Source organism: Papio anubis, chromosome 8 (assembly GCF_008728515.1).
Source record: "Papio anubis isolate 15944 chromosome 8, Panubis1.0, whole genome shotgun sequence".
In the NCBI taxonomy this organism is placed as follows: domain Eukaryota; kingdom Metazoa; phylum Chordata; class Mammalia; order Primates; family Cercopithecidae; genus Papio; species Papio anubis.
The window spans coordinates 82,059,012-82,084,579 of record NC_044983.1 but is presented as its reverse complement, the minus strand read 5'-3'; the positions used below and the strand labels follow the sequence as shown (position 1 = coordinate 82,084,579).

General features: G+C 37.4%; 1 protein-coding gene across 4 annotated transcripts in view; it reads right to left on the bottom strand.

The window, feature by feature from the left end:
- Positions 1 to 2,737: 2,737 nt before the first annotated feature.
- CPNE3 (copine 3) overlaps positions 2,738 to 25,568 on the bottom strand; it is a 48,577-nt gene continuing 25,746 nt past the window's right edge. For 3 of the 4 annotated variants that reach the window (XM_021942480.2, XM_021942479.2, XM_021942481.1), the window contains exons 8-17: positions 25,091 to 25,180; positions 20,259 to 20,357; positions 18,411 to 18,497; positions 17,334 to 17,393; positions 16,666 to 16,799; positions 13,723 to 13,777; positions 13,589 to 13,640; positions 9,237 to 9,370; positions 7,902 to 8,138; positions 5,578 to 5,951 (exon numbers count right to left, since the gene is read on the bottom strand). In XM_021942480.2, coding sequence (XP_021798172.1) covers positions 5,829 to 5,951; positions 7,902 to 8,138; positions 9,237 to 9,370; positions 13,589 to 13,640; positions 13,723 to 13,777; positions 16,666 to 16,799; positions 17,334 to 17,393; positions 18,411 to 18,497; positions 20,259 to 20,357; positions 25,091 to 25,180 — 1,071 coding nt within the window. In that variant the 3' untranslated portion in view covers positions 5,578 to 5,828. Of the gene's footprint in view, positions 5,952 to 7,901; positions 8,139 to 9,236; positions 9,371 to 13,588; positions 13,641 to 13,722; positions 13,778 to 16,665; positions 16,800 to 17,333; positions 17,394 to 18,410; positions 18,498 to 20,258; positions 20,358 to 25,090; positions 25,181 to 25,568 lie in introns of all 4 variants that reach the window. The other variant, XM_021942477.2, reaches the window with a different exon arrangement.

Here is a 25,568-nt window from a genome sequence, read left to right as displayed (position 1 = left end):
TTAAACAGAGAAGAAAAAAAGTACTAGGGAAAGAGGTACACTTTAAAGTAAGATAATCAGAAAAGGCCTCACTGAGTGATGCTTAAATAAAGACCTGAAGGAGGTGAGGGAACAAGGTTCCCAAGTGGCTACGGGAGGCTGGGTTTTCAGGAAGGGGCAACGACAAGTGCAAAAGCCCCGAGCCAGGAATATTCCAGGCATATTCAAGTAAGAACAAGAAAGCCCATGCGGTTGGAGTGAAGGACAAGAGATTAGTAGAAGTTTAGAAAAGGAAAGAGCAGGAGGGGCCAGACCATAGAAGACACTGAGAAGCTGGTAGGATTTGTGGTTTGAAGGCACAGAGGAGACTTGTTAGAGCTGCGGTACTAAAGGGAGGGAACTGCAAAAGGGGTTGTTATTGAAAAACTGAATAATTGAAAATGTGATCAGGGAGGGGTTTTTTTACTCAATAACGATAAAGTCTAGCATGTGACCCATAGAGTGTGGGCTGAGGTTGAATAGAGAGCAGTATTATTATAAGGAGGGATAGAGAGAGTGATCTAATCTAATGATGTGAGATTCAAAGTCAGAGGTTTTAAAGAGGAGGGAAAAGCTATCTGAAAGCAGAAGGGAGGATCAAGGAGGGGAACTACGCAGCCTCCAAGCCCAGTGGTAGATCAGGGAGAGGAAATTACCATCATTTGAGAGGGCAGCAGAGGAAGCAACGTTCTTCAAGAGAGGCAGGTTTTACTTAGAATTAAAAGGTGAAGGTACTGTTCAGAAAAAACATTGACCTCAGAAATCTGTGCTAATGAATGACCCAGTTTTTGAAGGCAGAGTGGAAGGGTATGGGGCACTGGAGAGAAGTGGGATGTGGAGTCAAAATACAGGGGTTGGGAACTAATGGTCTGGGCTTCTTGTGAGGACTGGCATGAACAGCGATCACAGGATGGCAGTGGAGAGCAATGAATGATAGCGGGATGAGCAGGAGAAGCATCTTTCCAGAAGCAGTATTCAAGCGCCCCTCTTCACTCATCACCATGGATGCCTAAAGGCATGAGAAAGGCCCGTCTTACTCCAACCACAGCAGAGTCCCTCATCTTGCTCACTCTTGTTCTGTTTAGCATCATATACTGTCTCCTTTTCCATATTAGATCATAAGCTTTGAAGTCAGCAAGAATATTTTTTTTATGCTGTTTGAATTCCCCTGTTGATTGCCAGTAATAGACTACCCAATAAATATTTGTTCAAAGAAAAATTGAATACTTCTTACTGGAAGGAAGGGAAGGTTGAAAAAAAACAAACGATTTCCTACTCAGACTTTTCTCTGAGAACTCCTTAAAGTTCCCCATCCTTGAAATTCTTCTGAGTCCAGTCCTAGAAGACCAGGTGCTGCTATAAAACTTGGTGCTTTGTGAGCACCAATAAATGCTTTGGAAGCATCTGCTGATGAAAGACCAGAGATGGCTCTCCTTTCCCAAGCAGTAAGGAATCACAATTCTGCTTATAATAATACTTGCCATAATTGTGGAGGAGGGAATCAACAGCCAAGCCAAAGTGTACTTCTGTATGGACATTTCAACCTACTGTGGTTTTTCTGGAGAATCTGGCCAAATGTAGTGATGATCAGGAAGTGATGCTACTTGGTGATAAGTGACAAGGATGATGGTCTTGCTATATGCAAGGGTTTGGCAATCCTGGAGATCTGTTATCACCAGGTCTGAACCAGCCTCTGCACCATTAAGGAACCAACAAGATATGGGTCTACCAGACAATGTGATAGTGAGGCAGGAAAAGCTCAGAATTTGGAAACAGACCTAGAATCAGACACTTAGAAAGTATGTGACCAAACAGCTGAGTCTCTGCCAGAAGGTGACCACTATCAGCTCTGCCATCTGGCCTTCACCAAGGCAAAGCCACTGAGACTAGACCCACATTTGGTCATAGGGTTCCATATGGAACTCGGTGGGCTTCTGAACTCATCTGTCTGCCCTAAAAATATGGTCCTCTGGCTTTTCAAATGCACAAATATAATCACATCATTCATTTGCTTAAATCCATTTAGTGGCATCCCATTACCCTAAGCCTCAGTCTGAACTCCCTTACCTGCCCCAAAAGGCCCTCAGGATGTAAACACCACCAACTACTCCACCTCATCTCTTAGCTCTTTTTTTACTACTTTCCCTCGTATACTTTATATTCCAACAAACTCAAACTTCTGTCCACTTCTAAAACATTCAACTCTATACTTGCTATTGGCCTGACAGCTTCATAAGTGCTTTTAACCTTCTTCACCCGGCTAACTTTCAGGTCTTAGCTTACATGGCACATCCTCAGCGAAACGCTCCTTGCCTCTCAGATGGGTTAGGTCTCTCTCTACTGTATGTTGTTTCACACACAGATCTCACATCTCTATAATTACTTGCTCAATGTTTTCTCTCCCCCACTAGACCATTATTTCTACAAGTCAGCTACTGTGGCTGTCTTGGTCACCACTGGCAAAGTCCTGCCCAATGCCTATGACAAACGCAATTAAAAAATTCTTTTTAGTTAGGTGCTTATACTATCCTTCTTAACATGATTGATAAAATGTGAGTGCTACATATCTCAGGCCATTCTAGCTATAAGCTAAGAATCTTTCCTTTACCGTACCCAGAAGAGTATCTTGGACCCACTCAATATCTTTTAAACAAATAAATCCCATAAAATAATATCCCCCAAATTGTTTAATTCAGTAAAATATGAAGTCGAGGCCACCTAAAACACTATATTTTATTTTTAACTTTTCTATTGTTTTGGTCACATGTAAAGAATAAAAATGAAAACAAGACACTACTGTGTCACATCAAGAAATAACTTTATCCAAAAGGAATTCGAATGTAAGATATATTTAGCATCAATTCATATATTAGTAACTTATACATGTATTGTCAAGTATGACATCCATAAAAGCACAAAACAGTTTCTAACACGTTCCACCAAACTTCTGGCATACTTTATGTGTCATTTCCATGACTACCAACCACACATATAGAGACTAGGGGATACTTAGTGAAGACAGCTTTCCAGGAAGTTTATAAAATTGGAAAAAAAAAAAGGCATGTCAAAATACAGCATAAGTAGCAATGGGGCCCTGAATTTACTTTGGAAAGATTGCCTAAGGCACCACTATAATGAACAGTTGTAAATCCCTGATCAGACTTCAAATTTTTCTGGTCTTAAAATGTCAATTTTAACCACAAGGTTAGGTGACTAGATTAGCTGGTATACTATTTCCTCTGTGCCAGCATCTGTAAGAAATATTACATCTATCCTGGACACTGTCACTCCCATATATATTAGTAATAGATCTGATTATATGAGGTGTGAAAGTCAATATGTGTAATTTTTCTTTAAATGCATTTTAAGAACAAATAGCACTTGAATGAATGGTGGCACAACAGAGAAAAGGACTATTTTAATATAAAACAATATTAAATCAGCATGTGATGAGGTTGAGTGCTGAAACTGTGAAAACTGATAATTTAGAAATTGTAAACGCTTTTATTCAAAATTGTAAAAAGGTACCAATTACCCTAGTTTGCTGGAATCACAGTTCTTATGAATAATAGCATCTACTGATGAACATGATATGAATTAAATGTTTTTAAATTTTAAAACAATTTTAAAATAGAATAATTTTGATAAAATCAGAATATAAAATAATGAAGACCAAATCCAATGGACAGTGATTAACTGTTATTTGGATGAAGAAAACCAGGAATGCTCATGACCAGCAGTTCCGAAGTACCTTGTGCAGGTGACTCAGGGGCTTCTGAGGAGTTGGTTAAGGAGAAGGAGAATACGGCCAGTGACTGGGACCCTGCCTCAGCATCAAACAGATAAGCTCACTTCTGTGTTTTACTGTACATTGAGAATACGTGTAAGTCATTTTTTTAAAAGGTTTCTTGTGATTAAAAGAGAAAATTCTGAAAACCACAGCAACATATCTATGCTGTTTCCAAGCATACAAAGAGAATTAGAACATCTGAGACAACTATGGCTCCAAACAATCAGAAGAAGGGTTAGTTTTCTTTTCTCCTATTGATAATGTCAAAATGATGTGTCATCTATTGAGCCATACTATGGAGTAGCAGGCTACTAGTTAGGCGCCTTCCCCAGTTAACAGCACATATCCAAAGGACAGCTAGCCAAGTGGGAAGGTGGTAGGTAAATGCTCACCTGGGCTAGGCAACCATCACAGCAAGCAGGTCCCCTCTCAGCCTGGCCTTGGCAATGAGCTGCTTCTGAGAAGCCACAGCTGTCTGTGGTTGAGAGCTCACTCCCTTGAGGCATTGTAGAGAACAAGAGACATGGGCTGTGGGGCAGCTTTTCAGTAAAACTGAGAGGCACATCAACGTGGCACTGTATGCGTCCACTTAAGGATATATGATAAACATGCAATTTCAAAAGGTAAATTATTAAAGATAATTGGCCAATGTATAGATATGCATAGTTTTTAGCACATAGGCCCTCAATAAAATATTACTGAATCTATTCCAAAAATGTAATGTTCACTAAGTAATACGCTGTAAAAGGTAAAATCAGGAAAAGAAATTCAACTTTTCAAAAAAAAAAAAAAAAAAAAGCACATAAAATCCACCCTATCTTAAAGCAGCAGTTGGAAAAGTTTTCTTGTTTCTTTCCTTTTTCTAAGTTGCAGTAGGTTTTATACCTAATAAAGTCTGTTCTAGACATAGGAAATAGCACATTATTAAATTGTAAAACACAATTTTAATTAACAGATAACTGGTATCATGAGTTTAAAAATCAGACGAAAATGGCACTTAAAAAAAGGAAAAAATGACTAAATGGATCTATACAAATCAACGTGTGGGACCTTAGCAAGGAAAGTATAAAATATTTTTTTTAGTAAGTAGTTTTTCATTAGTTAGAAGGAAATGAAATTCTGAATTTCACCTTATATGTTTGGTCCTCTTTCCTGGACAAAACAGTCCTAACTGTTTTAACAAATCTCAATTAAAGTAATCTAATAATGTAGAATTCAGGACAACCTACCATCTGTGCATCTACAATATCCTGAAAGTCATGCTCAGTTAATGAAAAAAAAAAAAGCCAAATCTGAACATGTTTACAGTTTTCCACAATAAAATAAAATATCTAGAAAGGCAAATAAAAATAGTTTACTTACATGAGGTTATTTTTACTTGTTGATTGTACATTTAAAAAACTGAGTATGTGGCTTTTCCTGCTCATTCAGTACTTTTCATAAAGTCCCAAGTTGAGTGCATGCTGTTTTGTAAACCATAGTGTCTAAACTGTAGCAAAAATCAGATGCACAGGAAGGTAATTTTTACCTTGCAGAAAAGCACTGTATACAGAGTGAGGAACAAATTTGATATCATATAATTTAAGGAGCTCTCATAACCAGGTATGGACATTGGCTTATAAAACATACACTGTGAATCAGGCACAGCAACCTGCAAACCACATCATCCCAAGTTTTCCATTCTTCCTATTGAGAAACATTTAAAAACAGCATTTTCATCATATGAAAGTAAACAAAAACAACAACAAAATAAGCTTTCCTCACACTAATTTCTAATTCAAAGAGCTTTACTGCAATTAATGTAAATCACTATCAATCACTGAATTGATTGGGCAGAGATGGACTTGGCACTCTCCCCCTAAAAGAGCCTAGAAAGAATGCTTTAAACAGATATAATCCATAGAGAAAGAGATTTACATCATAAATGCTGGAGGCAAAAAGTACATAGAATGACAGATACATGATTTAGGGTGAGAGATGGCATTGCTCCACATAACACAAAAGAATTCTGTTGAAGTGGTCACTGCTTCTGTTGTTTCGTGGCTGGGTTCTTGGGAGGAAGGAGTTTGTATGTATTGAAGTAGCCCACCACCTGCTGGGGAATCTCTGCCAAGACACACTGAGCAAGTGCTTCTTTTGGAGCCTTGTGAAAAACAAAATCAACGTGACTTTGTTAGCAACTGAATTTTCCTGGCTTTTTCATAAAAGAGACTAGGGATACTTCAGCAGCCACTAAAATGAAGCAATTCTAATTCATAGGCCTGTACCTTTTCTTAGGAACAGTCCATGAAATATGGAATGACCTAACTAGCCAAAGTTACTTATGATTGCTATTACTGTCCCTGCTAACATTTGTCAAGTCCTTTTTTGGTGCCAACATTCTAACATTTGATGATTTTGTTGTTTTATAACTTTTAAATGTGGGTCTTTCATTCACTTGGTTTTTTTTTTTTTTTTTTTACTTCTTTTTTACAATTACAGATTCATAGGAAGTTGCAAAAACAATAAGAAAAGGTACCATGTACCCTTCACCCAGATTTCTCCAAAGGTAACATCTTACATAAAACTACAGCATAGTATCAAAACCAGGCAGCTGACATTGGTACGGTTCATAGAACTTACTCTGATTTATAATTTTACATGTACTCATTTGTGTGTGTGTGTGTTTCTGTATAATTCTATGCAATTTTGTTATCTGGGTAGATCTGTGTAACCATCACTACAATCGAGATACAGAACTTCCCCAACACCAAAAAGATCCCTACCTAACATTACTACTTTATAATCACAACACTCCACTTCCTCCCTTCCCATTGCTGGTGGGAATGTTAAATGATACAGCCACTTTGGAAGAGTTTAACAACTGCTTTAAGAATTACACATGCAACTACTGTATAACCCAGCAACTGTAGTCCTAGGTATTTATCCCAGAGGAATAAAAACTTACGTTTGCATAAAAACCCATGCATAGGCTGGGTGTGGTGGCGCACGCCTGTAATCCCAGCACTTAGGGAGGCCGAGGCAGGTGGATCACTTGAGGTCAAGAGTTTGAGACCAGTCTGGCCAACATGGTGAAACTCTGTCTCTACTAAAAAATAGGGAAAAATAGCCAGGTATAGTGGTGCACACTTGTAATCCCAGCTACTCGGGAGGCTGAGGCACGAGAATCACTTGAATCCAGGAGCTGGAAGTTGCAGTACTGTACTCCAGCCTGGATGACAGTACTCCCCTGTACTCCAGCCTGGGTGACAGAGTGAGACTCTGTCCCAAAACAAAAACAAAACAAAACAAACAACAACAAAAACCCATGTATAAATGTTTATAGTAGCCTTGTGTGTGAGAGAAAAACAGGCAACAGCCAGATGTCCTTCTGTGGTGAAACAGTTACACAAATGGTGGAGCATCCACACCATGGAATATGACTCGGCAATAAAAAGGAGTACTTGCAAAAACGTGGTGATTCTTGAGAGAGTGATGCTGAGTAAAAGAAAAGCCAATCCCAAAAGGTTGCATATTTTATGATTCCATTTATATGACATTCTTGAAATGACAAAATTATAGAAATGAAGAGCATATTAGTAAGTGGTTTCTAAGGGTTAAGGAAGGGCTAGAAGGAGAAAGGAGGGGATGTGGCTATAAAAGGGCAACAAGAGGGATCCTTGTGATGCATCTTGATTATACCACTGTAAGTATCCTGGTTGTGATTCTGTATTATAGCTTTGCAATATGTTACCACTGGAGTAAACTGGGTAAAATAGTCTTCTAAGAGATATTCATCAAACTAAACTTCCAGCTTGAGGGGCATTTGGCGTACACTTACATAAGAGTTTTTTCCAGCTGTTACAAAGGTAAAGATAAAATACTTGAGACAGTTGCAATACTATTTTAAAACGATTTATCATATAGCCTGTAAGATGCACATAATGTACATCCTGAAGCAACACTGCCAAACCAAATCAGAGCTCTCCAATGGACAAAGGACAGTGTTCATACGTCCTCTAACCCTGCACACCTACTCAACTGCCTGGTTGTAGATGGGCAAAGGTCTGTGTTCACTCACTTTAGTGTTTGAGTAGGGAGGAGTGGTACTCACATTCTGGAACTGTCTGAAAGGCACAAACTGGACAATATCTCTGATGGCCACTTCGCCTGATGGGGAGCGGAGACTTCCACCATCACCATCCAGAAACTCCATGGCGCTAAAGTCAGCACCTCCAACTCCAACAATGATGATGGACATAGGCAGCCTGGAGGCATTAACTATGGCTTGTCTGGTTTCATCAAGGTCTGTGATCACACCATCAGTAATAATCAAAAGCACAAAATATTGCTGCCAGAAAAAGAAAACATGTCCACTGAGCAAGTCAAGCAATGGCTAATGGCATCTCTGCCTTGATGAGTCATCCCGTCTTTCTTGTTCATTTTCCTGCCAGTCTCTACCCTGGCTACCACTACGTAAAATATTCTAAGCTCCTCTGATGACAAGGAAATTGACTCTTAACAAAAACTGCAGGTTCATTAAAAGTGCAGCAGACCACAAAATAGGGTTGGCAAAATATATGGAAGCAAGACATCTAAATGTCAAAGATTAACCTTTCAGTCAGGCTAGGAATAACAGTTTAACTCAAGTATTAAATATGTCAAGGAGGCAAGTGGAAAACTTCATTCTCAGAAGAGCAAATAAATATAAAAATATTAGAATTAGAATACAAAAATTTTACAAACTAAAATACAAAAAAAAAAAAATAGATATGGTTTAAGTGATGAAATCATCCCCTAGATTGTGTCGCCCAAGATAAACGTTTTCAGAGAGCAGTAAAATGTTACATCAAGTAGTGACTCCATCTTTTGGGCCATTTAAGTCTAGAATAGGAATAAGATTTACAATATTAGCTAACATGTGTTGAGTGTTTACTCTGACCCAGGCATTGTGCACTTTATATGAATTATCTTATCTAACCTTTTCAACAACAGTATGAGGTAGTTTCCCCTAACTTACTTCTGAATATGCTGAAGCTCAGAGAGATTTGGTATCCACGGTCCAATAGGTAATGGTTAGCTCATTCAGATATCTTTAGTACAATAAGAAATCTTGTAACAGCATCTGATGTGGTAAGTTTCCTTAAGCCTTAATTTGTTATGTCTACTTCAAAAAGGTAGATGATATGCAATTTTTTTGGTAGAACCTATCTATGGAAGTTAGTTCAAAGGATAAAAGACTCATGAATGCCAAGTGTTGTTCTGCTGTTGCCTTATTTTTAACAATCACTAGTATAACCACAACAAAAGTTACTCGCAAATCAAGAGTGACTGTGCTATTGTATCTTGCCCTGACTTTGTATTATGACAAACCAAAAAAATAGAAAAATGGCACCAGGAGCTGCTACCAATCCACATTCTTCCCTTTCCCTGGCCATAGAGCACTTACAGAAGCTGTCTGCTGTTGTGTGGCTGCAGCAGCAAACCTGGCCACATGATTGATGATTGGAGAAAAATTAGTTGGTCCATAGAGTTTTATCTGAGGAAGACAAGACCGATATGCCTCTACAATGCCTTGGATTCCTAGAACAAAAAAAACAGTATTAAAAATTCTCAAGCACAATGTGTTTATTCTGGCTAATTTGATTATATATATCAACATATAGTACTTTAAATAGTCAAAAGTTCTATATGCAGGAGTTCCTCTAAGCTATGTATTACATAACTCCATAGGTATGCTCCATTGCAAAAACCTGTAAGCTCTGTCCTCCCCCAGTAGAAGGGATTTACATTCATCTCAGTCAAGTTACTCATTAGTCTACAGTAGGACTGTTACATTTGTGCTTAATTTTAATACATGTTGGGAATGTGACTCTGATAGAAAACCATGAAAAAGGTTCCACATCATACAACGGATGATAAAAGGTAAGAAAGTTATTAATAAAATGAAAAATCATTTGCATATGTGGCCAGAGGTTCTACAAAAAATACCAGATGGCAATAAAACTAATATTAATTCTAGTCAATTAACTGATACAAGTGTTTATTCAGTAAGTTAAAGGTTAATCATTGTATCACAGATTGCATTAGCTCCAAATATTCACTTCCAAGTTATTTATCCATTTTGCTGCAGAAGCACTGATGTGTTTGTTTAGGGGTACTGCCCCTAAACCTGCTGGTACATTTTATAACAGAAAGTTGGACAGGACCATTTGATTAACTTTGACCAATGCATGTGACACCCATGCCTAAGCAGATGTCTTAAGGACTACTGCCTGTTTTTTCCAGCTCTCTTGCTCCTTTCCTTGCCATAGGAGCAGCACATCCCAGATAAGGTTGTTCCTTCAGCCTGAGTCCCAAAACATGGAGAGAACTACAGCCTAGCTGCATGTAAAATGAACAAGAAATAAACTGTTGTCATTAAAGCCACTGAGATTTAGAGATTGTTTATCACAATAGCACAGCCCAGCGAAAGCTGACTGACATTGCTGGTCAAAGCACTGCTGATGAAACTTGTATCCCACACATGCACCTGTTGAATCTGCCCTTAATATCAGAGCATTTAGGATGCAGATAGGATAACAGAAATTCTAAAGAATTTCCAACAATATATGCTGAGATCATCACAGATACTTGCCACAAAAAAAACTTAATGTAAATCAAAACAGGTCTCTTGCTTTAAAAATGTCCAATAGAACACAGATCAACAAAAAAGAGAAGCATATACAGTCATGTGTCACTTACCAATGGGGATAAATTCTGAAAAATGCATCGTTAGGTGATTTCATCATCGTGTGAACATCATAAGATTATACTTACACAAACCTAGATGGTATAGCCTACTACATACCTAGGCTATATGGTATAGCCTATTGCTCCTAGGTTAAAAACCTGTACTGCATATTGCTATACTGAATAATGTAGGGAATTATAGCAACTGTACCTTTTCTATGTCTTTACAATAAAAATACAATATTAAAATCTTATGGGCCTACTGTCGCACATGTGGTCTGTCATTGACTAAAATGTCACTTTTAGTGCATGACCATACTTGGCTTGAAAGCTTCATGAAACCAACTCTCTCCTCTTAAAATGTAAGAGTTCCAATAAACTCCTCTTATTTTATTTGAATTTAGGAACAGGTAGTCTTATGAACAACCTTTGAGAATGTAACTAATTCATATGCAGAGGTGATTTTACATGCGTAAGGTCCATGTAACTACTAGTCAATTCAGTAGTAACAAAGGCATAAATAATTCATTTAGGGCTGGGCATGGTGGCTTGTGCCTATAATCCCAGCAGTTTGGGAGGCCGAGGCAGGTAGATCACATGAGGTCAGTAGTTCTAGACCAGCATGGCCAACATGGTGAAACCCTGTCTCTACTAAAAATACAAAAATTAGCTGAGCGTGGTGGCAGGCGCCCGTAATCCCAGCTACTCGGGGGGGCCACAGCAGGAGAATCGCTTGAACCCAGGGGGCGGAGGTTGCAGTGAGCCTAGATCATACTATCACACTCCAGCCTGGGGGACAAGAGCGAGACTTCATCTCAAAAAAACAAAAACAAAAACAAAAATGTAATTTCTTCACAAATATCAAGAGCCTTCAATTCCTTAATTAAAACTGAATTATGCCAAAAACCCTTTCTATGCATTAAAGTAACAAGTTATTTCTTTTTTTTTTTTTTGAGACAGAGTCTTGCTCTGTGGCCCAGGCTGGAGTGCCGTGGCCGGATCTCAGCTCACTGCAAGCTCCGCCTTCCGGGTTTACGCCATTCTCCTGCCTCAGCCTCCCGAGTAGCTGGGACTACAGGCGCCCACCATCTCGCCCCGCTAGTTTTTTGTATTTTTTTTTAGTAGAGACGGGGTTTCACCGGGTTAGCCAGGATGGTCTCGATCTCCTGACCTCGTGATCCGCCCGTCTCGGCCTCCCAAAGTGCTGGAATTACAGGCTTGAGCCACCGCGCCCGGCCAGTAACAAGTTATTTCTAAGGCATATTATTTCTAAGGCAATTAGGTTGAATGATTAGTTAGGAAAAGGGGATTAAACTTCCTTGACCTAAAATCAGGCTCTGAGCTTTTTGCTGTATAGTATCTCCTTTGTTTAAAACCAAACTGATCTTTTTCCAGAGTGTAAGCCACTTGGTGAACAGCCCAAGGATGGGCTTACATTACTCACAGAATGACTGAACTTCTAAAATGAATTATCATATGATATGTCATCCATATTCATTTACAATAAATGAAAGCTAATTACAACAAATTCTAAAAATTATTCCACTTTCATTATAAAAATGAAGCAGATTTCTTTTTTTTTTTTTTTTTTTGAGACGGAGTCTCGCTCTGTCGCCCAGGCTGGAGTGCAGTGGCCGGATCTCAGCTCACTGCAAGCTCCGCCTCCCGGGTTCCCGCCATTCTCCTGCCTCAGCCTCCCGAGTAGCTGGGACTACAGGCGCCCGCCACCTCACCCAGCTAGTTTTTTGTATTTTTTAGTAGAGACGGGGTTTCACCGTGTTAGCCAGGATGGTCTCGATCTCCTGACCTCGTGATCCGCCTGTCTCGGCCTCCCAAAGTGCTGGGATTACAGGCTTGAGCCACCGCGCCCGGCTGCATATTTCTTAAAAAGAATAACATTCCCAGTTTCAAATGGCTAGGGAATAAAAGAGGTCACAACAAGTCACTGAAAGTGCCTCAAAGGAACACATAATTAGTATGGAAAAAGTGTTCTGGGGAAAAGAACAAAACCATACTGCAAACTGCCCCCACAAAAATTGTTCACGCTCTTCCACCTTATGAATATTGTTTAGGAAGAAAAGAAAAAAAACACTTTCTTCTGTTAGAAAGCTATACATTTGTAATTGTCAAAAGGACCCTTTGCAGAAAATTAGCTTATTGTCTAGAATTTTAAATTATGCCTCTTGCTCCCACACCTACTTTCCCTTTTCCAAACTCTTTAGTCTCATATATAATTTAGTGGAAGAGCTGGCATTTCTGATTGATTGCTCAATGTGGTAAAAAAAAGAAGCAGCACTTGGATACTTGAGGTATAAGGAAAAAAGTAAAACGTGGCTGGGCATGGTGGCTCATGCCTCTAATCCCAGTACTTTGAGGGGGGGGCCAAGGCAGAAGGCAGGAAGATAGCTTAAGGTCAGGAGTTCAAGACCAGCCTGGCTAACATAGTGAGACCCTGTCTCTATTTTTTTAAATAGATAAAAGAAAAACGTGAAATGAAAGACAAATATGTGCCTCCTGCTCTCTACACAAAGGAAAGCTGCTATAGAAGCTCAATTCTTTGTTCCTTTTGCCCATCCCAGCTACTTACAGAGTACTGTGTGAGCAACAAGTATTAGATGCTGGATACTTTTCTCTTTGTTGAGAGTGACTACTACTCTGAAAAAAGCTTCAAAAGATCCTGTATATTAAATTACTTATTTTATTGAAGGTTTGCTTTTAAATAAATTTACATGTGAAAATACTTTTTAATATATGATTATTTTACTGATCTGCTCCAAAGATTGAGAATTTTTTTGCCCCACTAAAGTTCTTAAGGTAGGAGGATTTAGCTTACCACCTCCATCATCATAATACTGATTTGCCCCATAATTACCATTACCACCCTAACCACCAACCTGGTGCAATTCTTCTACCTTATGCAACAGAAAGTTAAATATGTAAGAAAATGAAACCTAGAGATGAAATTTGAGTAGTTTTCATCACAAGAAAAAAAACAAAGAACAAAGAACAAAGTAACAAAGACTAGTGAGACTTTCCATTTGAAGTCTTCATGTTTATTTTTTAACTTACCATTGCAGTAGGGATTGGATGAGTTGAAGTTCATTGGAAATTCATGCGATACCTGTCAAAGACGGACAAAGGACTGATGAGGGTTGGGTTGCTTTTCTAGGAGGTAAAGCTTTAAAAATGAGATTTCCTCTTACCTGCCACTGAGGAGGTATCTGAGCTCCAAAACCAAAAGCTGGAAACATCTTATCACTAAAAAGAAAAAAAAAATTAATAAAATATTGTTTTTCCAAAATAAAAAAGCTTTATCTTTGCTCACAATAAAATCAATATGAGCTCATTTCAAAAACAATTTTTCAAAATCTTAGAAAAGTATGAAGATAAAACAAAGATTACCTATATCAACTGCCAAAGAGAATCAACGTTAATATCTGACAACTCTCATCCTAAATATTTTTGTGCACTGAGGAAGAAAAATGTTTCTCTCTATAGATTTTGTAGAAATGGAGTTTACATGCATGTTTTATAATCTACTGTGTTCTACTTAAATCTTGTATATCATTTCAGTGATCAAATGGGTAAATAAATACACGAAGCCCTGAAAACCACAATTCTTTTTTTACTAATTTAAAGCAAACTCATTTGGTAGCACAACTTGACCTCAGATGATCAGAGGATATTGGTAGCTTTTATTTATGCCACTTAATACAAACATTCATACATTAGGGAGAGGGACAGTGGACCGAATATATACATCACGTGAATAGCCACTGAGTATAGATATCCTCCATACAATATGCCACAATATGGATATCCTCCCCCAGATGTCTGATAGCCAATGTTCTGCCATTATAAAACACCATAATGAACATATTTTTTTCTACGAGGAATATTATTTTCATATCTATTCTTAACAGTTAGTTTTGCATTGAAGATGTAGCCTATGCCATGTCAGAAATATTTCTCCCAGGCTGAGGTGGGAGGATCACTTGGGCCCAGGAAGTGGAGGTTGCAGTGAACCGTGACTGCACCACTGTACTCTAGTCTGGGTGACAGAGCGAGACTCTCTCTCAAAAGAAACAAAGATACATTTTTCCCCAGTTTGTAGCCTGTCTTCAACTTTGTTTAAAGCATCTTTCTTTTCATAGTTTTTAATATTAATGAATGTGAACACAAAAAAGGTTTCATGATTTTTGCTTTTGCTCTCTTGCTTAAAGGTTTTCCTCACTACAAGATTATAAACAATTCACATATATTTTCTTCTAGAACTTTAAAGTTTGCTTTTGATATTAAACTTCTAATTCATCTGGAAAGTGTTTTGAAGTGGATATGAAGCAGAAATTGCTGCTCCCCAGCAATATCCATTCTCTCCTTTAATAATAGAACACCTGAGCTAGACACTGCACCTCCTAGCTTCTCTGGGCTGGATGTGATCAGGTGGCTGGAATCTAGAGACGGAGATGTGAGAAAGAAGTGATTTGCCAGTCACTTCTGAATCATACTCCTAAAAGGGAAGGCACATGCACCCCCTGGTCCCTTTCTTCTCTTCCCACTGGCTGGGGAAGATGAGAACCAGAGCTATGGACCCAGAGAGGGAAGCTGTGAATTGAGAATAGCAGAACTCTCCTATCAGTTCTTAAGTATTATACTTACCCCTAGACATGCAACGTGAAATAAACCTCTACTTTGTCAAAGTCACTTTGTTTTTGGGTGTCCATTTCAGCAGTTTGGTCTGTACTCTAATTTATACAGAATAATATCCTAAAACATGCAAGTATGAGTCAGGGATCCAAATTTAATTTTTGTCCAGTTTGACAGCTTTTACAACTCCTTCCCCTAAATTCACTTATACACATGGGTCTGTTTCTGGACTGTTTGCTTGGTTCCACTGGTCATGTCCTAATTCCATACTTGTAATTAAGATAACTGCAAGAATACTTTTAATATCTGCTAGTGAGAAATTATTAATTTTTAAATTCTGTGTTATATCTGACCACCTTTCTAAGCTCTCACTACTTTCTTTTTTTTTTTTTTTTTTTTTTGAGACGGAGTCTCGCTCTGTCGCCCAGGCTGGAGTGCAGTGGCCGGATCTCAGCTCACTGCAAGCTCCGCCTCCCGGGTTCATGCCATTCTCCGGCCTCAGCCTCCCGAGTAGCTGGGACTACAGGCGCCCGCCACCTCGCCCGGCTAGTTTTTTGTATTTCTTAATAGAGACGGGGTTTCACCGTGTTAGCCAGGATGGTCTCGATCTCCTGACCTCGTGATCCGCCCGTCTTGGCCTCCCAAAGTGCTGGGATTACAGGCTTGAGCCACCGCGCCCGGCCTACTACTTTCTAATAAAGTAACTTTCTATATATGTTAAATATATTTAATGATTTTTGCCTTAAAACTTACTAGCCTGAAATTGGAACTGCCACCTTGCTTTAGATTTCTTTGCATGTGCCTACAAATTTCACCTCTTTAAATGCTACAGATTAATTAAAAGCCCCATCAATATGAAAATAAAATAATAATAGACAAAAACAAAAGAAACTTTATTTTGTACTCTTAAGACATCCAGGAAAAACATTACTAATGCAGATGTTTTCCATATTGTTCAGTAAACCCTCAAGAGGACCTATTTAAATCTATTCAAAACCTAACCATCGATAACCATTCAGAATATTTCATAGCAATTAGATCTAGTTATCCTTCAGCATTTGTTAAAAGTCACCATTAAAAAAATAATTTGACAACTGCCAAGGAGATAGATATGTTAAGAAATAGTTTTCGTGTTTATAAAACATGTCTTCTGGGCTTCAATCACTCATACAACTTATGCCTAATGAATAAGCCCCAAGGAAACCAGACTAAAGAAACAAGAGCTTTGCTGACATCAGTCAGGAAGTAAATAGCAAACTATATGTACTATAAAGCAAAGTACATGCAATATATTATAACTAATCACAGCAAGATATTAGAGATCTAAAGTAAACAGCAAGATTGCCACAAAGAGAAAAATAGAAGACAAGACGGGGGGATTTTAGGGAGAAAGCATTATCGTCCTACCACCTATAGCAGAGTACTAGCCGACGAAACAAACTACCCTTTCTGGGGAATTGTGGAAACATGTATTTTAGTTTTTCCAAAGTCATACTCACGCATCATAATCTTGAATGACCAGTCCCACAGACCAGAGAGCAGTCAAATACTCATTAACGCCATTGGGGCTGATGTAATGAAGGGAGTCTGGAGACCTTGGGTCACCATTGGAGCCAGTGAAGTCCACTCCCACCTGCCAAATAACAATTGCAGCCCTTACTGAGGAGAAGGCAGGGACACCTGTGCTTGATGTCCGGGAAAACGTCAAGAGATGGGATACAATCATGCATCCTGGCGCCGACTTCCTAACAAATGTCTACCACTTATTTCCATAGACAATGAAACAAGTAAAGCCTAAATGTGAAACAACCTGATGCCTCTACTTTTCTAGATGGCTTAAATAATGAATTACTATATCCACTACTTAGGCTTAGGGGTTGTCTTTTATAAGGTTGTCTCACTAATGCTTTCTAGTCCTTAAATTACTTCAGGATAACCACTGGTTTATAGGTTTGTACACATCTGCTTTCTCTCAGGAGAAAGAGATCTCATCAACAAAGCAGAGAGCTTCACAATGGATGAGCCCAGACAACCTGCGTGAGGACTCTAAGAAGACTATGCTAAATAGATTGTGAAAATTTCATTACAAAGTCAGTTTTGCAGTGAAGAAAATATACTGCAACATGGAGGAAAAAGCCTATGCTGAAAAATTCAGTGTGTTACTTACGGTAAAATTCAGCTGACATCCTCCCATTATATAGTCAAGGAATGTGCATTCCACTGTAATCTAATAATAAGAGAAAACTGTTAAAATTACAACTCTCCTACTACACAAGAGAAGCAAAAAACTCTTTGGCATATATTTTTAAAAGTCTGTAAACTGAACAGGACATAATATAAACATGGAAATTACCCCTGCATTCAGGTTTAAGATATCCCTTCCCCTATGTGCCATGAACCTGTAAGATTTTACTTCAAGATACTTACAGCAATGTTAAGATTAGAATATTAATGGCCGAAGATGAAATATACTAATTTTAAGTTTTAAGATATTAGTAATGAATCCAATATGTTGAGGGCTTTAATAAGCATAGTAGTCAACATTTAAAAAACAAAAACTCCACTCCACTTGTTCAACCTAAGAAATCTTGGCTTTTCCCCTCTACTCATAACATTTTCTATTGAAATTAAGAAGAGGATAAATGCATTGGGTCAGGTCATCTCCACTAAAGAGCTGAGAAAATACTATGCTTCTTTATATTTCCTAAGATAATGAAAAACTTATCCTTGTCCTTTGCAAATAACTTGTCAAACCTTAGAAACAGGTTACTTGATTTTTTTTCCTCTTCCCTACTTGATTCTTTTTGCTAAAGGTGACCAGATGCTCATGTGATTTTCAACTGCCTGAAATTCAAGTATTTGTTTAATATAAATCATACTAACAGGAGAACTTGAAATATGATCTCATTATATTATAAGTAGCCAAGGCTTGGGTTGGGCGCAGTGGCTCACGCCTGTAATCCCAGCACTTTGGGAAGCCAAGGCGAGTGGATCATGAGGTCAGGAGTTCAAGACCAGCCTGGCCAACATGGTGAAACCTCGTTTCTACAAAAAATACAGTGTCGTGGTGGGCGTCTGTAATCCCAGCTGCCTGGGAGGCTGAGGCAGAGAATTGCTTGAACCCAGGAGGCGGAGGTTGCAGTGAGCCGAGATTGTGCCACTGCACTGCAGCCTGGGCAATAGAGCGAGACTCCAGCTCAAAAATAAATAAATAAATAAAAATAAGTAGCCAAGGCCAACTGACCTCACACTGTTTGACACTGATAACACCTGAATTCTTGTAGCTTTTTTTCTTTTGCCTTTTTTTCTCATTTATGCATTCAAATTCAACCTGTAGGAAGAGAAGACAAAAATGTTACTTTTTATTAGCAATATTAGAAATGCCAGTGTGAACTTAAGTGAATGACTTCTTTCCCTTTAGAATCAAACTACCTACTGATATAGGTCTGTTGCAAAATATAACTCTGAAACAATTACATAATATGTTAAATATGTGGAATATTTATCAGGTAAGTTTCTAACAATGAAGACATTCCTAAAATTGCATACCTTTCAAAATAGTTCCCCCAAATAAATTTTACCTCTGCAGGTAATTTTCTTGCAAATGTTCCGAGGCATAATCTTTTCTCTTTGCTGTATATTTTACCATAGAGTTGGGCTCTATGGTATAATATGGTATAGTAAAGGAAATAAAATATTACTCCTAGCTGTTACCAACATAAAGAATGAAAATATGCTGCAAAGGAAAGAAAAAAAAAAAAGTAACATCATAAAACAAATATATGAAGCCCAACTCTATGGTAAAATATGCAGCAAAGATCTTCTCTTTCCACTGGGAATACATGTTAAAAATTGATCTAACACCTCCTCTTGCTTTATATTTCCTTCTCCCAAAAGAATGATCTTCCTTCCCCCATCCTATCTCCCTATCCATCTTGAGGGCTTGGCTCAAGTTGTTCTCCTCTATAACTTCCACTACTCCTCTAGTCTTCTCTGATCTCTATCTCTTTAAATTTCTACAACTACATGAAATTTAGTTACATACTCTGTGTTATTCTCAAGTGTCTCATTTAATTTTTTTCTTCACAGTTACGTTATAATCACCTCCAAGTTATACCTTCAAATTCTCACTGGCTTGCCTAATAATAATATAAGACATATTCAATAAATACTTGATAAGTCACCTCTTCTGGTTAACACAAAGCCACTTATGTACTTCAGACAGTCATTACTAGTTTTCCAAGAATCAAACACTAAAAAATACATGTGGTAAAATACAACGATGTAAAACAAAATTATGTTAAACAAATTCTTTGATGGTTCAGGATCTTGCTGGAGTCTCAGTCACAATCATAAGTATTAATTATTGAGTATTAGAAATTAAAAAAAGGAAAAACAATTAAAAAATTATTGTATATTAGAGCTACAGAAATTCCACAAACTGAATTCTTATTGAAAAAGGGCTAGATTACTTCACTTATTCATTTATACCTTCAGGCTCAATAAGTGCTCTTTGGTCCTGCTGAAGCCGGTGCTTAATGACTCTCAGGCCTGCCCCCAGCTTTCAGTATTTCCTAGTCTATTTGAGAGGGGCAGGGTCATTCTTCTATAGCACTAGACAAGCGCACTGGGGCCAACTGCCCTGCATTAGCTGCTGGATGGAACTGCTGGCCATGGAAATCAATGCCTACTTTTAAAGCTGATATTGCTCTGTCTCTTCTCTCTGTGAGTAAAGTGTGGTTCCCTCTAGTGCTTGCCTGCATTGTGTTTACCTTGACTCCAATACCATGATACAATGGGCAAAAGGTTTGGACTTCTATTCCTAGTGACTGACATTGTGATCATCTTTGCTGTCCTCCATGTAGTTGGAGTCCTCATCTGGCATTAGTAACTGCTATGTGGTGTTCTGCTCAATAAAATTCATACCCCAAGTATGAATTGTGGATTATGTGATTACTAAACATTTCGGGGCATTATGCAATATAGAGTGAAAGCATAGTAAACCATTTGATGCTGTGGGAAAAAAATGAAATACAGTAATAAATACACAGTCCAACTATAAAGTATATGAAAATGCACAGATGTAACTTACAGGTGAGCTTCTGGAGGCTTCTTTCAGTTTTGTCATGGTGGTTTGAAAGGTTCCAATGAGATCATGTGACCCATCATTGTCATAATCATAACACTCCACCTGAAATTAAATATAATAAAAATATATAAAAATCAATTAAAAAGTATTGGCTATGATAAATACAATCTATCATGAAGTGCCCTTTTAATTATAGTAAATGAAAATATGGAATATGCAGTCCCTACTTGGGAAAGTAGGAATTCATATCCTAGAGAAGCAATATTGAAACACTTTCAAACCCCAGCTATCCTTGGAATGGGGATCTAAATAGATCTAAAACCACAGGCAGATGAAAAACACAAATACTGTTTCAATTCCACATTAAGCAGTTTCCAGCTCCTCTATCATGCCTTCTATAAGTGCTGATAAAGGGCAAAAAGGAGGTATACCTTCTTTCTCATCCACTTCTTTGCCTTATTACTATGCAATGGCTAAAAGCCATTATCTGGAGAAGGAAAGGAAGTTAACATTCTAGAAAGCTAAAATTTATATAATTAAATCCTAGATAATTTAGAATTATGAAAAATATATTTCATTAGCTGCAGTTTGGTAAGGTTAGGCTTATATTAGAAGTTACATATGATGAAGCCAGATTTGCATCATTGTGAAGATCACAACTCTTACAATGAAAAGAACAATTCCAGGCTAAGAGTACTTAGTCCACTGAGGAAGTATCTACACCGGGTCATATTTACTCTATTTCCATGTGAGACAGGGTGAGTTCTAGTCTTAGATCTGGCTCTGACTAAATGCTTTCTCTCTCTGAAAGGAGACAGAAGAGAGGTGAGAGTATTTGAGTTGCATGTAATTTCGTGACAGGTTGACAGAGCAGTCAAAGAGTAAATATTCACCAGCATACTAGAATATTATTTGCAATGGGAAAAATTAGGTGGCATGAACTACTAGCAAGCAGAAGTGTTCAAGAGAAGCTGAAAACTGACCATGATTGTGAACATTTAACACCAATGTTTTTATAGTATTTTATTTCAAAACAGATTATTTCATTTCTGCAAACATTTATTATATACACTGTGCACATTCTGTAAATAGTCTTGTGAGGTAGACAGTTGGAATCTTGTTACTATGATGCCCATTTTGCAGAACTAAAACTTAGAGGAATTAAATAGTCTTAGAAGATGGTATGCCTTGTGTGGTAACCAACACAGGTAAAGTAAGGCTGTGCTAAGGACACTTTGAAATCTTAGAACCTATACTTTAAAAAAAAAACTCTTAAGTAAGAAGCAATTTGTATTTACCATCAGCCAATAGAGAGTTTTATCTTGCTAATATCCTTCTCAAACTTAACTGCCAAGCTAAAATGCTCAGGATTTTATATGTTTACTTGGCAAAGTGACTATTTTTCCCCTTAGTTCTATGAAATGAATGCTTATCATAACTGGAAGTCTTTCATTCCCTACTTCTATTTTCATTATTCTTCAGGAAGACTACAAATCAATCAATCAAAACAGCCAAGATTGAGAATTTCAATTTTGAGTAACAGAAAGGAATTTTATTTTATTTTATTTTATTTTATTTTATTTTTATTTTTTTTTTTTTTTTGAGACAGAGTCTCGCTCTGTCGCCCAGGCTGGAGTGCAGTGGCGCGATCTCGGCTCACTGCAAGCTCCGCCTCCCGGGTTCACGCCATTCTCCTGCCTCAGCCTCCCGAGTAGCTGGGACTACAGGCGCCCACAACCGCGCCCGGCTAATTTTTTGTATTTTTAGTAGAGACGGGGTTTCACCGTGGTCTCGATCTCCTGACCTTGTGATCCGCCCGCCTCGGCCTCCCAAAGTGCTGGGATTACAGGCGTGAGCCACCGCGCCCGGCCAGGAATTTTATTTTTTTAAGAAAATGCTTTGCAGGTATTTTGGCCACTGACCGAGTCTGACAGTTTGACCCTTGCCCTACTCAGTATCCAATTTTTAAACCAAAAACCTTTTATATGACTCTTTAATGTGCCAAGAGAAAAGAAATGTAAAAATTTCCATAATTTTTAGAGGAAGTAATATTTAGATAAGGTAGAAAACAAACTATCTTAATATTTTAATAAGTTCGTGTTTTTTAAACAGACATTTTCAGTTATGGAAAATAGAACCTTGCAGTTTAGATTTGCAATCAGGGAACACCAATTTATATCTAAGACAAGATTAAGCTTTGACAAGGCCAAGATTTTATCTAAGTAAAGATTATGAAGGGCTAAAACGGTTCATATGTTTAGACTATTCGTACGTTAAAATTTCAGGAAATGTAAATAATATTTTTAAACTAAAAGTTTTGATTACTCACTATAATAAATATATAGAAAAAGCTGCCTCTTGTCCCCTTGAAGGCAGACATGATATTTATAATGTTGTCATATGTTCAGATACTGTTTGAGATAAGACGATTTGTGTCGTTTAATTTTTCTCTTTTCAAGAATTCAAAGACCAGTACTATTGGCTTTTTAAACAATGGTAGGCATAACAATATATGCATATATACACATGCATATGTATATACAAGTATATAATATATACATGTATTCATATACATTTAATGGATATGTAATATGCATATACACGTGCATATATAGTATACATAATAAACATGTGTAATAAATAAATAAATGTATACATATATACACATGGTCATATGTATATATGAAAGAGAATGCACACACCACGCAACACTACATTCAGTAAGGCATTCCCATTTTAGGCAAAGTGGCAGCATGCATGATTATTTCTCGTATTCACTTGATCTTAATGAAAATAATACATGCTAGAATAATAACACACCACAGCAAAGAAACTACTGAGGATTCTGACTCTATTCTCTGCTCTATAATTCTTTACTATCCCTACAAGCAATTTTCAAACGGTAAATCACAAATGTATGACTTTTCTGATATTGCAAAGAAATGCAGAACTAAACGAAATAAAGTCAGTGATGACGTAGCAAACCAAGTTGTGTATAGTTAAAAACAAATAAAAACAAACCAATAAACTTTTAAGAATGGAAGACATTCATCAGAGAAAGCTCAGAAAATCAATTTACTTACTATAATAAAATAGCCCTGTAAGCATGCCACTGTGAGCAAAAAAGTTTAAAAAACATTGTTTTGTTGTTAACATATCACTACACACAATCAAATAGTCATGGCTTAGACATTTTTCCCCAGATTTACCTGCCGTCTGACATCTAATCATGTTTACTATTTTTAATAGGAAAAGCAAAAGTCTGGATTTGGTATAATGATAAAAAATAATTTTATAGCTAGTTTTCAACTATTTATTTGTACCTGGATTTTCACTACTGTTTCAAATACCTTATCAATCATATTTAGATTGATTTTTAAAGTTCTTTACAAATTTGAAGCAATTTTTTATGGATCTCAGAAATGAAGCAGTTGGTTTTTTTTTTTTTTTTTTTTTGAGACAGGGTCTCACTCAGTCACCCAGGCTGGAGTGCAGTGTGAAGCAATCTTGGCTTATTGAGACCTCTGCCTCCCAGGGTCAAGGGATCCTCCCACCTAAGCCTCCCGAGTAGCTGGGACCACAGGTGTGCACCACCATACCCAGCTAATTTTTGTATTTTCTGTAGAGACAGTATTTAGTCATGTTGCCTAGGCTGGTCTCAAACTCCTGAGCTCAGGCAATTCATCTGCCTCAGCCTCCCAAAGTGCTGGGATTACAGGCCTGAGACCACACCCAGCAAAAATGAAGCAGTTTTTCAGTAACGATGGCACCTTTACAAAATTTTCACAAAACTTTCACTTCTGTTCATTTAATTTTTGCTTTTCTGCAATGTAGAAATTCTTAACTCTATTATAAAAGTGAAGAATCCAGGTGAAGTTTCCTACTAATAAGCAAAATAAATAAATAAGTAAATGTGAAGAAGTTTGGTTACCTGCCCAAGATCCCTTAGCCGGTTACAGGACTAAGTCAAATCTTGAACTGTGGTCTGACTCCAAATCTTATACTTATTCCTCATTGCCTTGCCTGCTTTTACCCTATTCATTATCAAAAAAAGAGAAAGACAAACCAAAAAATCCCTTTGATCTACTGACGTCTGAACATAAAAAAGACTTCTATCTGTAATCATGTAAAGATAATAATTCTAGTACAAAAGTGTTTTTTATGTATATGTATGTAAATATTTTTCATTCTCAACACCACTCCATGAGTTTTCTTTCATTTATTTTTTTACTCTTTTTTCAAATAAATGCCTATGAATAAAAACATTTTAAAAAACACCGAGACATCTGCTATTTGCTGTTCATACTTCACTTCCCTGATACTCTAAAACTAAAGCCTTCTAAAGGCTTTCAATTAATTACTTATCTCATTCTGAAAATAAGGAAGAAAAATGCCATCAACACTCCCCTCCTTTACTAAGGGTAGAAGCAAGCTCTGAGTTCTTAGGGTAACATCTGCTTCTATCTGCAACAGACATACCAAAGGCAAATAATGTAGTTTGAGGTTCCTATTAGCAGAGCAGAGGAATCTTATTAAAAGGAAAAAATATTAAACTGGACATTTGATTTTTTAAAATAAAGAATAAAATAGAAATGACACTGTTTGACTAAGCATTAGGTCAACAGATTAGTCAAACATGCCTACTCCTCAAACTATGCCACTTATCAGAAGACATTTCTATTTTAGTATTATTCTACACACATAAAATTTAACTCTATAGGTGTCTGTTATATCATTTACTTTCTTTAGATACTATCTTATGTATTAATTTTATAAAATAGGTGAACATGTATATATTTATGTATTTTATATATATATATAAAATTTCAAATTACCTTAATAGTTTTGTCCATATCTCCGTAACACAAGGAGTTCAGAGAGATCTTAAAAGGCCTCCAAACAGGATTCAAGTTGTTTTTAACAACCTATAAAAATGTGGTTTCAAAGAGCTGTTAGAAAAAATTTCCAGTTCATTAACATTTTGCTCCTGCCCTTCCTAGGTTCTTGCTATTCTCTCACCATTCATCCTTCACCTTTTCATCAACTCAACTATTTCCACAAAAAATCTACCTAGAACAATATTATACAACTGTTACATGAAAAATGTAATAAATTGTACAGTTGTGGTACATTCTGAGGAAAGTAGAAAACTATTTGGAAAATACATCTACCTACTACAAGGAGCACTTAGAAACTGCAGAGGATGGCCGGGCGCGGTGGCTCATGCCTGCAATCCCCAAACTTTGGAAGGCCGAGACGGGCAGATCACCTGAGGTCAGGAGTTTGAGACCAGCCTGGCCAACATGGTGAAAC